This window comes from Sinocyclocheilus rhinocerous, unplaced genomic scaffold, assembly GCF_001515625.1.
Source record: "Sinocyclocheilus rhinocerous isolate Xijiao unplaced genomic scaffold, SAMN03320098_v1.1 scaffold504, whole genome shotgun sequence".
NCBI classification, from domain to species: Eukaryota; Metazoa; Chordata; class Actinopteri; order Cypriniformes; family Cyprinidae; genus Sinocyclocheilus; species Sinocyclocheilus rhinocerous.
The window spans coordinates 2,521,074-2,535,850 of record NW_015645076.1 but is presented as its reverse complement, the minus strand read 5'-3'; the positions used below and the strand labels follow the sequence as shown (position 1 = coordinate 2,535,850).

The following is a 14,777-nucleotide window of genomic DNA, read 5'->3' as shown; positions in this document are numbered from 1 at the left end:
GCCGTTCATCTTCGGAACACAAATTAAGATATTTTTGATGGAATCTGAGAGCTGGGAACATTTCAGTTGTATTGCTGTCTATGCAGGGTCAGATGGCTCTCAGATTCCATCAAAAATATCTTAATTTGTGTTCCGAAGATGAACGGAGGTCTTACGGGTTTGAAAAGACATGAGGGTGTGTAATTAATGACAGAATTTTCATTTTTGGGTGAACTAACCCTTTAATCTTTGGTGCAGTAAAAAATTGTGGTTAAACTTAAAAATATTTTATTACAGTATTTAAATAAGATAAATCAATAAATAAAATGAAAAAAAAAAAAATGCAGTGATTTCCTCACAAATTGACTGGCGACAGAAAGAGGTGATGAAGTCCGTCTTTGAAATTAAATGTCTACTGCCCCCTACAGGTGCTGAGTGAATCTACACAACACCAGAAGGACATCATGTAAACCTCAGACAAGGAGCTGCAACCAAAGAATCAAACCAAGATGAAAATAAAACCGTTAGGACATTTTTTCATACTCTGTACTTTTCTTTTGTTTTTTCACACATCCTAAATGTGATATGAGCACATCTGCATGAGTGGGAGAAGAGAGCGATCACATTGCGATCACATTCTTTTCAAATATGTAGTTTTAAGCATTTTTAGTCCAGTTATATATGTCAGTTTGGAAGAATGTGAGGTAGATGTAAGGTAAAAGAAGGACAGAAATAGTAAAGGAAGGAAAAAGAGGGGAGTGCAGTAAATTGAGAGAACGGAGGCGGAGAGAAAATTGTAAGGATGATGCCAAGCATAAGAAAAAAATAAATAAACTAAAGATACCGAAGCCAACACATTCCATAATGTTTTCCCTGTGTGTCTGTGTGCGTCTGTTCACCTATACATGAGTATAAATATGCCCAGACAGAAACAGAGAGATGAATGATCACAAGAGACAGTGAATTCACAAAGTTTACCATAATAACCAGACCCATACAAACACATGCTGTTGTACAGTGTCCAAAAAAAAAAAAAAAAAGGTTGATGTCAGATTGTCAAAGGTTTCATTGCATTAAGACTTTTTGTCTTTAAGACTACACTCTGTTATCAGACGGTTAGTTATAAAGAAAACATGACTAGGCATGTAAAACTGAACAAACAAACAACCTAATAAATACCACCATCCATTCACCTGTCGGGACTCGGAATCCCTTGAAAAACAATTAATTAGAAATAAACCAATATCTAATAAATATGAGAGACCATGTTGAAATGGATATACTAAATGCAAATTTTATGTACATAGCATAGAATGTTCTGCTTTGCAGAATTAAAAAAAAAGAAGAGCGAGAGACACCATGGCAGAAACTGCTCATTTCTATTGTCTGTATGAAGATGGGCCTGAAAACGCATTGTGGAAAGGAAAATGGGGGTTTATGCCATGCAGTTTGCCCCAAAGGATTGTGGGGGTCTTTTAAGAAGGATGTTTGCTCCTCAACCATCATGTCCTCCTGGACACCCTATATGTTCACTTGCAAACTAGTTTTATACACAGCAGTAACTGAACGCTCATGGTGACATCCGTTGCGCTCGCGTCCGAGGGGACAAATCTACAGTTTTTGCATCATCGTTCTTTGTCCATGAACTTTATAGATCTTCCCCCAATATTCCAAAACATTCACGCTGTCCCTGAGTATCATCTTCGCTCTTTTCCTACATCTTGTCCTCGTTCAGGCGTTCAGCTCTGCATCCCAGAGTGGACCAGGTGGCTCTGATCAGCAGTAATATGGCTCTTTGCCCTACAGCCTTTCTGAAACAAGGCTAAGGAGTTAGATTCTCCTGAGAGAGTTTCTTAGTGGTGTCTCGAAGGCACCCCTGCTCGACGGTATTTTGTACAGTCCTGGGCCGGAATGCAGGATCTCACAGTACAGACACGGACTGGTGGAATCCACAGACTTTACTACGAGAGGAGGAACGGCTGACTTCAAAATGGCAGTCAGCGTTGTAGTACAAAGACAAGATTCAGCACCAACTGATCAATTTGTCACAAACAGAAATGCAATATCGTGAAACACTGATGAACGGGCAACACGCTAATTCACCACAGACGTTTTTAGAAAATAATTTGACAGAATGGTGCCCAGATTAAATTTTTTTTTGACCACCTCATGATGGTTTTAGTATTAGGTGAACAGAATGCCACGTCTCAGGCACATGCTCAGGTAAAGTGTGTTAGTGTAATTGAGTGTGTTAAAGCAGCTCTTTAATACAACCATGGTCTCGGAATGATGCGTCCAGTATTATAGTTAGAAGTGCTTTCATTGTTCGGTTCTGAATGGTGAGGAGACCCAAGCCTCTGTATGTGCGGGACCCAGGGTCAGGTCAGCACCGGATTTGAGAGTGTGCGTATGTGTTTTTGTCAAGAAGTGAGTGTGGTCAGACCCGAACATGTGGTCCGACCCCAGAAGTGAGAGGGACCCTGGATCCACAGTCATAGTCCATGTCCACACTTGTGTGACCCGCAGCCACCAGTCCACCCACAGGATAAGCACGTCCATCCACCTGTCTGTCCCGAAAACTCTGGATGTAGCTCTGCCAGAGAGAAAAACACATAAATAGAACAAAAACCAAAATATTACTACATTATTAAAAAAGAAGACTAAAGTTACTTTTGTAAGTAAATGTGTGTCTTTCAGATGTTGTCATGTGACAAGTTTTTCCAGCTTTGTAGGACAAAATGTTTCACAAAATTTCATGGTTAAAGGGGTCATATGATGCTGCTAAAAATAACATTATTTTGTGTATTTGGTGTAATGAAATGTGTTTATGCGGTTTAAGGTTCAAAAAACACATTATTTTCCACATACTGTACATTATTGCCCCGCCTTTCTGAAACACGTTGATTTTTACAAAGCTCATCGGTCTGAAAAAGCAAGGTGTGCTGTGATTGGCCAGCAACGGTCCTCCATAAAATGTGCTGCACACATCTTACAGCGAGAATAAAAGTTACTCCTTCTTTCTTTGCGTGAACATTTGGGCGGCGTTATGCAAATCTTCCCAGATAGTGACGTAGGTATGTGGGGGCGTGTTAGAACGAGCCGTTTTAGGTATGTGTGGCTGACTCTTAACTTTTATAAAGAATATCTCTTTGGATTTGAGACTTTAGTCTTTGCAACTTTACAGATCTTCTTTATGCACAAAAGAGAAAGGAAAAATTGAAATTGCATCATATGACCCCTTTAAAGTTAGGGTTGGACTACAGTAATTATGAATTGCTTCATTTCAGAACAACAGAATTCAATGGTAGGTACTGAAGTTCATTTCTGTCACAAATTTTCAATGTTTTCAATTTACAACAATTTTTAACTTTCACACGCAAGTTTAAAATCATGTTAGTTTACATTGCAATGCATAGAATCAGAGTCCTTCCCATTAATTTCAACCCTGCTCTGCAATACATGTGTATAAGTTAGAGCAAGTAGGTATGTGTAGGATGGTGTGTGTGTGTGGACTCACAGGAGAAAGCACGTCTCCATCAAAGCGTCGTATAGGGTTGGGTTTCCTGCGGTAGGCGGGCTCTGGGTGCAGGGCTTTGGCGGCATGCGTGTGGTGTGGGTTCTGCGGCTGCTTCCTCTTTTTCTTCCTGCTGCTCTCCCTCCTCTCCTCCTTCTGACGAATACGCATAAGCTGAACTCGCCGCTGCTGGCGACTGATCATCACTGAGAAAGAGAGAGAGCACATTACATAACAGCAACATACATATTGAACATTATATGTTTTATCTATACAAAAATGAAAACTGTCATCATTCATGTACATTTATGACTTGCACACAAAAAAATAATTTTTGGAGATTGCCCCATGTTTGCTTTTCTAAATAACTAAAGTGAATGGAAACAAACCTAAATTTGAACAGCACGCATATTATATACAGTATTATTCTAATCTGAAGCCATACAATAGTTCATGTGATGAATAGACCGAGTATGTTTACATGCACATCGGCTTTCTAGTTATTGCAATAAATTTGCTCAAGACATGAAAGCGCTGTTCATGTTTACATGCACTACTGTGTTAGCGGTGTTGCCAACCTGCATATATATGTGGATCCACCAGTAAGCAGCTTTTCCCACACTTTTCCTTTACTTTAGTTATCCGTTCTTCTCTACACTCATGCACCCTTTTCAAAAACCTACATATGTGTTTACATGTCCACATAAGCCACATTCTCTGGCACAAACCCAGGTTTCTCTTAATCCCTTAAATGGCAAAAATAAGAAATATTACTACTGTAATAATACTATTTCACTATTTAATGTTATTTAAGAAAAATAACATGCTTCTACTATACTACTAATATATTTTTTTGATACTTCCAAAACACTGTATCATGAGCTGCATGTGTGCATGTGGTGTGATTGTACGAGCACAGTGTAAAGATACACAGTGCCACACTTTGCTCTAAAACCTGCTGCGCATATATTTACTTAATTAAATCGCAGCCTTTACTATTTGATAATTGCACTAAGCCCATAGACTAAGCCACATCACAATTTCAATTTTATTTTGATTAATCATTCAGCCCTAGTACAGACTACTAGTACTTATATGGAACTTTTATTGTCATGTTTGGAGTTTGACAGCATCTGTGCTCATTCACTTTCAAAAGAGCACTTTGCACATTTTATTAAAATTCTCATGTGTTCCATGGAAGAAAGAAAATCGTACAGTTTTGGAATGATGTGAGGGTGAAATAGTGCCAAAATGTAATGTTTGGGTGAACTAATTCTTTAAGAAGTTGGATATTATAAACCATTCAGTGCACATACAACTTTACTGTACTGGAAACAGACAGACAGAGAGAGCCTCTCCATGAGCCGATGCTCTGCTCTGCATGATTGTTTCTGTGATCATTAGTCACATAGGCCTGAGAGCACACCAACAGACAGGAACCATCTGCCGTGCTGCACACATTCATACAACCTTCTCTCCCTCTCCGGTACAGTAAATCCACAAGAACAGTGTGTCATTTAATGCAAATACTCTTTCCGTCCCTGACTCACCCTTCGTGTGGGAGTAGCCCTCTGCTGTCACTCTCCATTGCACCAAAACACCCAACAGGGCGAGAGCAGGCCAGGCTCCCAGGACCACCCACGTAGTCCAGCACACTGGCTCCCGGGGGCCCGGTTTCACCCGCTCGTAAATGTACCTCACCAGCGCGAAGAGCTCCACGAAATAATCTGTAGCCACGACTATTACTGCAGCCCCAAACACGGCTGTGGAGAGGGTGGTGAAGCATCTCTGCCACTGCAGGGTGAGGACGGCGAACAGCATGCCCAGCCCCAACAGGACACCCAGGGGCACCCATACTGACCGCGGGGGGTTGGACGACAGCTCCTCCATTCCTATCAGGGTCCCGATGCCAACCAGCAGGCCCAGGAGTAGCCCCACCATGAAAAGCCCAACGCTGCGTACCAACATGGTCACTAGGCCACACAGGGTGCCGATGCCCAGGCCAATGCCCACGCTGGCCTCAAGGGTCAGCTGCGTGTCCAATACTCGCTCCTTGTAACAGAGCAGGAAGATGATTACAGAACCGAACATGAGCCCCGTGAGGAAGAGTACAGCCTTAAAACAGCGGTAACCTGCAAAAGGGAGAAAGAACAGGAGGTGAGGGACTGAGTGAGTGAAAAAATGTGAGAAAGAGTGAAGGAGGGAGAAGCTTTTCACAGCTCAAGAATAGCACAATAGTGTGATACCACGATTCTGCTCAGTTTATTAGCAGTTCAACACTTTCCAATGTTGTCAGTGAGCAAAAAACTCCAAAACAATATGGAAAATTTACTTTGAGGATGAATTACTCCGGGTTATACCTTTCATGTATAATATTGCCAGCTCTAGACTAGACCATGGTAAAACTTATTTTACAGGGTGATGCACAAACGTGAGGGAAAGCCAAAAACCAAGTTTAGGGGACATAGCATTATTTAATGTATTTATTATTATATATTTTTTCCAAAATATTTTGATGTGATACTCTAACACTCAAAACTACCCAGTAAGGATGCACCCATATTATTTCTGGCTGATACACAGAATAGACAAGCCAATTATTATTTTCATGTTATGGCAGATATAAAAATTATATACAATTATGTCTATACAAAATATTAAATTAAAATTAAATCACTAAAAATAAAATAAATTAATTTTATATGCTACAGGTGAATTTATGCATCACAAAATTACAATGTAGATTATAAAAATGAAGTTTTTTTACAAAAAAAAAATCAATCAGTGGGCAGAAGGCATGTAGTAGAGTGTGTGCAACAAGTTTTGATAAAAATCATGTTATTAAAAAAAAAGAGGCCTTAGAAATTCATACATCAGATATGACACACTATGCTTTTTATAGGATTAACAGTGTTATTAAATTGTTTTTAAACGTTAACTTTAAGCAAACATTAGATGACGGCAAAGGCAATCTAAAATGTAAAAATAGAGGAAATAAGCATGCAAAATGAAATCTTCAACATCGACCAATACTTATAAATGGAAGAAAAAAAAACTAATATCATCTATATATTATACGTATAATATATTATGCATCCCCACTACCCAGTAATTTAGAAATCATCATGATTATTATTATTATGTTACAACTATGGGCATATTAACACACGATCACCCACATTTTCTAATCAATGTCCATTCAATGCTATTGTTTGCATTTCTCATTCATGATAGGGAAGGCTTAAAGGTACAATATCAAAAACATCCATTAAATTCTACATGACAGCTGATGACTAACAAGAAAAGTGGACTTTAGGGGGAAAAAAAACAAATGGTACAAAAGAGTGGAATATGTCCTCTTTAAATCTGTGCCCATCTCATGTAGAGTGCAGTACAGTTATACAAGCCATGACCTTATTTAGAACCTCATGAAATATTTAAAAGTGGGCAAAAAAAAAAAATAAGAACATGGGTTCGACACTGAAATAGACTGAAAAATTTAAAACCCCCCTCATAACCCTGACAAATAATTCTAATAGTGACAGACTGTATGAGATCACATGCCATCTATAGGTTTTTACCTGTAACAATAATAATGTACAAGTAAACATGAAAACTCAACTCACCAAAGAAGCAATAGATTATTCCGAAGAGACAGCACATAGAGCAGACCACTGAGGGGACCACCTCATAACGTCGCCCCGCTCCATTATTACAAGGCTCCAACTGCTCCGGTCCAGCTTCTCTTGAGGGAGGGGCCAGCTTAAAAACTAGGGTCTGCAAGGTGGACGTCATGGTGACCGTAGTGTGCTGGATGGAGTGAACAGGTTGTAGGGAGGGGGTGATTGAGGGAAGGTGGAGGGGCTGGGAAATCAGGGTACACCTCGCGTCCACATAAATCTACCTGTAAGAGAGAGAGAGGAAAATAAATGTGTTTTTATATATATATATGTAATGATTGAACACTGTTTAGGTCTCAATTTAGTCAAATTTTAGACAAATTTAATTGTATAGTGCTTTTCAAAATACACATTGCTTCAAAGCAGTTTTAAAGAAAATCATGATTTTACTGTTACAATATCTTAATATCTTCATGCTTTATAGTCACATTTAGCAAATTAGTGCTGAGTGATGATACAAACAATCAAGTGGTTGAGGTATGCTATATAGTATATATTGTGCTCCACAAATATACTGTATGTATGCGGATAAAAATGGACATAATTATATTCAACTTCGCTACATTCACACTGCAGGAAAATGTGGCCCAAATCTGATTTTTTTTTGCTCATATGCGACTCAGATAATTTAGTTTCATGAGAGTGTGAACAGCACAAAAATGGAATCTAAACTTCTCGATTCTGATTTGGGCCACTTCCATATATGGTACTAAATCTGATTCAGGTCAGTCAGATGTTTTGCTATGCGACCGCAGTCTGAACAGCCAACATGGAATCTCTGTCTCCTCATCTTCGCTCTGCTTATCGCCTACTCACAAATTTGCTGGCTTCTGCTTATAAATGAATGCGTAAACAGTTACTTAAGTGGCTTCTGTGTTTACTTCAGTATGGCAGTGTGCTTCAGGCCATCTTGTTAACGTTCTTTGTGGCTCAGTTCAGGACTGTCATTCGTTCACACTGGAATCTGATATTGGCCACATTTAAAAATGCTAATGTGAATAGCCATACAAAAAAAAATCTGATCTGAGCAATAAATCGGAATTGAGCACTAATGCCTGCAGTGTGAACGTAGCCTTAGATATAATATAGCTACATTTTGTGACAAAATTTAATCAGGTTGTTGAGATTTGCTATATATATCGCTTTACGTGAGTATACTGTATGTATGCGGATAAGATTGGATATAATATGTATCCAATTTGAAATATAGACCTGTGTGATGATACGGTTTACATTTTGCGATGATAGGCCTATAAACAATCACGCAGCCAAGATTACAGTGCACTCTCCAAAAGAACGTTTTTTTCTCTCTTTCAAAAGGTACCCCTTTGTACCTAATGTTGGTACATTAAATGTATATATTAATATCTAAAGTGTACATTTTAATATCTAAAAATTACAAAAATGTACCAACAGAAAGCAGTTAAGATTTGATACAAAGAATATAGAAAATCCAACTAGGCCTATATCTAGCACAGTATTCAAGTTTTACACTTTTTCACTCCACCCGTAATCCATAACAGAGCAGAGGTGAGGCGGTTCTTTTTTTCCTTTTAATTTCCCCCTCTTTCTGTTTACCCTGTCCCCTGAACTTAACTATCATGTGTGAATCTCCTTGGAAAGGATTTTGGGTCATGTAAGGCTACTTTTATGAAACAAATATATCCATGTGACACTACCGATATATAAGGCCATAATTCACTCACAGAAGTTTGCGTTCCATTTATTCTCTGCTTTACTCTTCATTCTTTCTCTTTCTTTATCTCATTAAACTATAGTGCTGTATATCCCTAGCCCATAATTCCCCTGAAGCCAGTCCAAGTTGAACGTGAGAACATTCTTCATTCGCTTACACTCCCTCCCTATTTTCTCCCCTGCTCTGTCATACAAAACACATGCCTTAGTAATTATCTTTAACTTAGGGAAAATCAAAGCTCGGTTTACGTCAACCCCTCACGTGGCAGAGAATCCCTGCCAAACCAAACTCCAATCCGGCACAGAGAGAAAGCAGCCACCATGTTTTCCCTCATTATACATCAATAGATCACCTTATCCAGTCAGATGTCCAACAATAATGACCTTCCACTTTCTTCGCTCTGCTTATCGCCTACTCACAAATTTGCTGGCTTCTGCTTATAAATGAACGCGTAAACAGTTACTTAAGTGGCTTCTGTGTTTACTTCAGTATGGCAGTGTGCTTCAGGCCATCTTGTTAACGTTCTTTGTGGCTCAGTTCAGGACCGTCATTCGTTCACACTGGAATCTGATATTGGCCACATTTAAAAATGCTAATGTGAATAGCCATACAAAAAAAAATCTGATCTGAGCAATAAATCGGAATTGAGCACTAATGCCTGCAGTGTGAACGTAGCCTTAGATATAATATAGCTACATTTTGTGACAAAATTTAATCAGGTTGTTGAGATTTGCTATATATATCGCTTTACGTGAGTATACTGTATGTATGCGGATAAGATTGGATATAATATGTATCCAATTTGAAATATAGACCTGTGTGATGATACGGTTTACATTTTGCGATGATAGGCCTATAAACAATCACGCAGCCAAGATTACAGTGCACTCTCCAAAAAAACGTTTTTTTCTCTCTTTCAAAAGGTACCCCTTTGTACCTAATGTTGGTACATTAAATGTACATATTAATATCTAAAGTGTACATTTTAGTATCTAAAAATTACAAAAATGTACCAACAGAAAGCAGTTAAGATTTGATACAAAGAATATAGAAAATCCAACTAGGCCTATATCTAGCACAGTATTCAAGTTTTACACTTTTTCACTCCACCCGTAATCCATAACAGAGCAGAGGTGAGGCGGTTCTTTTTTTCCTTTTAATTTCCCCCTCTTTCTGTTTACCCTGTCCCCTGAACTTAACTATCATGTGTGAATCTCCTTGGAAAGGATTTTGGGTCATGTAAGGCTACTTTTATGAAACAAATATATCCATGTGACACTACCGATATATAAGGCCATAATTCACTCACAGAAGTTTGCGTTCCATTTATTCTCTGCTTTACTCTTCATTCTTTCTCTTTCTTTATCTCCCCCCACTCACTTCCTCACCCCCACTGCTTGTTCAGTCATGCCCTGCTCTTCTGTTACATAGTTGTGGCTCATTGTGTGCTTAAGGATGTCTTACAACTGTCCTGCGGTCAGGTCTTCTTTCTCTAAATGATCGCAATCTAATCAATGGCCACTTCTCCTCTTGACAGTTGTGTAATTGTTCTGGCACTGTTTACTACAGAACTCAGCCTGGCATCTTCAGTTTGTCTAATTCTTCAACTTACTCTTTCTTTATCCATCTCTCTAATTTATGCAAAACACACTTTGACATTGCAGTGAAAAGTAGAGTCAGAACTGTTGACCAGCAGTGGTGGGAAGTTCTGCAAAGTGGTTCTTTTAAACAGTTCGCTTCAATTAATTGGTTTGTTGCAACCATGATTTATATAAAAAATAGCCATTAAGAACCTAAAATCCTTTGCATTTGCAATAAACAATACTAAAATCCATTTTACATCTCTTAGTTGAAAGGTTTTTACTAGTTTTAATAACCAATCCTTTTATACATTTGGATTAAAAAAAAGTATTAAATCAGATCACAAACATATTTCCAGTATGCTGTACTATTATTTGACCATTAAAGTAACTTTTTACCCCATCAGTCAAATCCTCAGTACATTCAGAATGGTCTGAGTCAGCTCGGTCTTCAGTTTTGTCAATATATATCAGACATGGCTTTCAGTTGTTATTGGTGTCGGACATTTAAAAATCCATATCCCAATAATCCTACTATTGCTTGAACTGATTCAGTTTGATTCTTGAACAAATAATTCAGACTGGTCCTTTGAACTGATGCAACTGCTTCTAAAAAGAATGCCTGAAAGGACAATTCATTCATAATCAGACATCGTTATTGCAGTCAATTGACTACTATAGTTGAATAGTGATAATGAATTATTTATTGACTAAATCAAGTCACTTATATTTAAAAAAAAAAAGCTGTCTCTCTAACTTTGTCTCCTTTAAAGCAACGCCACAATAGCCATAAAAGCTGTGCTGCTTTCTTTTCCATTCTGCAGCGTTATATATAGCTGTACTCATTCTGAATGCAGAAACGCATTGTACGAAACACGTCTAATCTGGTGGGCATGGCCCTAAACAACTTAATTATACTGGGCTTCCTTGAGACAGACTAGTCATTCAGAAAAGTCACTGAGGAGTAGATTATTAAACTATAGTGCTGTATATCCCTAGCCCATAATTCCCCTGAAGCCAGTCCAAGTTGAACGTGAGAACATTCTTCATTCGCTTACACTCCCTCCCTATTTTCTCCCCTGCTCTGTCATACAAAACACATGCCTTAGTAATTATCTTTAACTTAGGGAAAATCAAAGCTCGGTTTACGTCAACCCCTCACGTGGCAGAGAATCCCTGCCAAACCAAACTGCAATCCGGGACAGAGAGAAAGCAGCCACCATGTTTTCCCTCATTATACATCAATAGATCACCTTATCCAGTCAGATGTCCAACAATAATGACCTTCCACTTCCTGTCTGTGACCATAACAATGAAAGGATGCAAACCTTACCAGCTCAGGGCCAGGCAGTATTAACCAATAGAAAGGCAGCCTCCCCCTCCATAGCAACAGACCAGGAGCCAATCAGAGGCATTCTAGCTTGTGGAGCTTTTCTAAGTGTTGCTGTAGCTTCATTATCCTAACCTGAGGAACTCAAATAAACTGACCACCATACCCTCATTCATGCTTACACAGACATACACTACTGCTCTCCTAAATGCTTTAACTCACATCTGAGTACACAAGAAGCTGCTAGTCTAATTAAATCACAGAGTCAAAGTTTGTTATTTAAAGGGGTCATATGATGCTTTTTTAAAGATCATTATTTTGTGTATTTGGTGTAACAGAATATGTTGACATGCTTTAATGTTCTATACTGTATATATAATTTTATATATTTTATTTAAAAATGTGTTCAAAGATTTGATTTTGTAATAATAATTCACAATATAACTGTTTTGACTGTATTTTTGATTAAAAAAATGCATCCTCTGGGAGCATAAGTGACTGAATTTACTCATGTGCAACGCTAAAAACAAACCCCAGTTATCTCAGTCACACTTTATTTTAAGGTCCAATTCTCACTATTAACAAATCATTAACTACAACTTTTGCCTCAATAAACTCCTAATTAGCTGCTTATTAATACTTAGTAAGGTAGTTCTTGAGGTTAGGTATTGGGTAGGATTAGGGACGTAGAATATGGCCATGCAGAATATGTGCTTTATAATTACCAATAAACAGCCAATATGTTAATAATAAGCATGCTAATAAGCAACTAGTTAAAGGGTTAGTTCACCCAAAAATGAAAATTAGTCCATAAATTACTCACCCTCAAGGCATCCTAGGTGTATATGACTTCCAGTCGGAGTTATATTAAAAATTGACTTTGATCTTCCAAGCTGACTTTTGCGCTCACTGTAGCAGCTCCAGGAGGATGACATAAGATGTCGGCGTTGCGCATGCGCCGCTCAGAAATGACGAACGCGGAAGCGCAGGGGAGAGATCAAAACAAAACAACGGTCACGAATTAGAAGTACAAAACGAGGATTTGTAAAGAAGAATGTCAGAGGATTTCGATATAAGCCAAGAGGAGACTGGTTTTCCTTTGCTAAAGTAAGGACACTTTGCTTCCTTTGCTCCTGTTAACAAATGTTGGTTTTCACGAGACTCACTGGCGCATGCGCAACGCCGACATCTTATGTCATCCTCCCGGAGCTGCTTCAGTGTACAACTGTTGGCGCAAACAACATTAAAGTGATTATTACGTTTTGAATATGGATATTATTCTTACAAAAACGTATCGTGGCTGACTGCCATTAAACAGCTTGAAAGATCAAATTCAATTTTTTATATAACTCCAACTGGATTCGTCTGAAAGACGTAAGTCATATACACCTAGGATGCCTTGAGGGTGAGTAATTTATGGGCTAATTTTCATTTTTGGGTGAACTAACCCTTTAATACTGAAAATTGGTCCCTATACTAAAGTGTTACCGTTATCTCCATTCTTTTACTGGTCTGGTGACGGTGAAATGAGTTAAAGGGTTAGTTCACCCAAAAATGAAAATTAGCCTGTGTTTAACTCACCCTCAAGGCATCCTAGGTGTATATGACTTCCAGTCGGAGTTATATTAAAAATTGACTTTGATCTTCCAAGCTGACTTTTGCGCTCACTGTAGCAGCTCCAGGAGGATGACATAAGATGTCGGCGTTGCGCATGCGCCGCTCAGAAATGACGAACGCGGAAGCGCAGGGGAGAGATCAAAACAAAACAACGGTCACTAATTAGAAGTGCCTCACACGGCTCCGGGGGGTGAACAAAGGCCTCCTGTAGTGAATGCATGCGTTTTTGTAAGAAAAATATCCATATTTCAAACGTAATAAACACTTTTCTCTCACTTCCGGTTTCTGTCATACACGGAAGCCGTTCCGGCGGATGACGTAGTACGCCGGCGTTGCGTGATTAGTGACGAATGCGGAGAGAGTACAAAACAAAACACTGGTCACTAATTAGAAGTACAAAACGAGGATTTGTAAAGAAGAATGTCAGAGGACTTTGATATAAACCAAGAGGAGACTGGTTTTTCTTTGCTAAAGTAAGGAAACTTTGCTTCCTTTGCTCCTATAAACAAACTTGCGAGACTAGCATATCTCAGAGGCACGCACGCTGCGCATATGTGCTGCGTCATCCGCCGGAACGCCTTCCGCGTATGACAGATACCGGAAGTGAGAGAAAAGTGTTTATTACGTTTGAAATATGGATATTTTTCTTACAAAAACGCATGGATTCACTACAGGAGGCCTTTATTCACCCCCCGGAGCCGTGTGAGGGACGTTTTATTATGGATGCGTAGTGGTGCAACGGATCACAAAACTCATGGTTCGGATCATATTACAGATTTTGAATCACGGATCGAATCATTTTTCGGATAAGCAAAAAAAAAAAATTATTATTGAAAGCTTACTTTAAGTACTTCTATACCACAGCAAAAACTACTAGCTTAACTAATAAAGTTAGTAATAATACAAGGTGCAGAAATGTAATAATTAAGTGTAAAATAACACAACAGTGTTCACTGCACAAGTTAAATACAGATTAATCTTTGTTAAACCTGTGGTGTTATTTGATTAGCAGACAGAAACAGGTATTTATTGGCTGCTGTCTCTTTAAGACCAAATGCACGGACCTAATACTGACACACATCCGTTTTTTTTCTCAGCTGTTTACGTTCACTTAAGACATAACCAACTGTGTTTACTAGAATACTTGCCAAAACGGGTATTTTAACATCACTTTGTGTGTATGTGAAAGAAGAATCAATTCGGTGTTCACGCGCAGTCTCTCTCTGCATGTGCGTGGCAGCGGCTGAGCGCACAGAAAACAGCACGCGAGTTAAAATTGCTTGAATGTGTAAACTGGCAAGACAAAACATGTGCAAATTATCAACTTTAACTCTATGATGGTTAAACTTAACAGTTAATCCGCGAATCACATGCGTGCCGA

The 14,777-nt window shown here is 38.7% G+C and overlaps 2 protein-coding genes across 4 annotated transcripts in view; one reads left to right on the top strand and one right to left on the bottom strand.

Moving 5' to 3' along the window:
• Positions 1-1,324, top strand: part of LOC107705613 (desmin-like) — a 12,411-nt gene extending 11,087 nt beyond the window's left edge. Inside the window, exon 9 of the mRNA XM_016508991.1 lies at positions 408-1,324. Coding sequence (XP_016364477.1) covers positions 408-449 — 42 coding nt within the window. The 3' untranslated portion in view covers positions 450-1,324. The remainder of the gene's footprint in view (positions 1-407) is intronic.
• Positions 546-14,777, bottom strand: part of tmem198ab (transmembrane protein 198ab) — a 29,029-nt gene continuing 14,797 nt past the window's right edge. For all 3 annotated transcript variants that reach the window (XM_016508992.1, XM_016508993.1, XM_016508995.1), the window contains 4 exons: positions 7,120-7,397; positions 5,044-5,625; positions 3,497-3,699; positions 546-2,572 (listed from right to left, as the gene is read on the bottom strand). In XM_016508992.1, the coding sequence (XP_016364478.1) occupies positions 2,417-2,572; positions 3,497-3,699; positions 5,044-5,625; positions 7,120-7,288 (1,110 nt within the window). In that variant the 5' untranslated portion in view covers positions 7,289-7,397 and the 3' untranslated portion in view covers positions 546-2,416. The remainder of the gene's footprint in view (positions 2,573-3,496; positions 3,700-5,043; positions 5,626-7,119; positions 7,398-14,777) is intronic.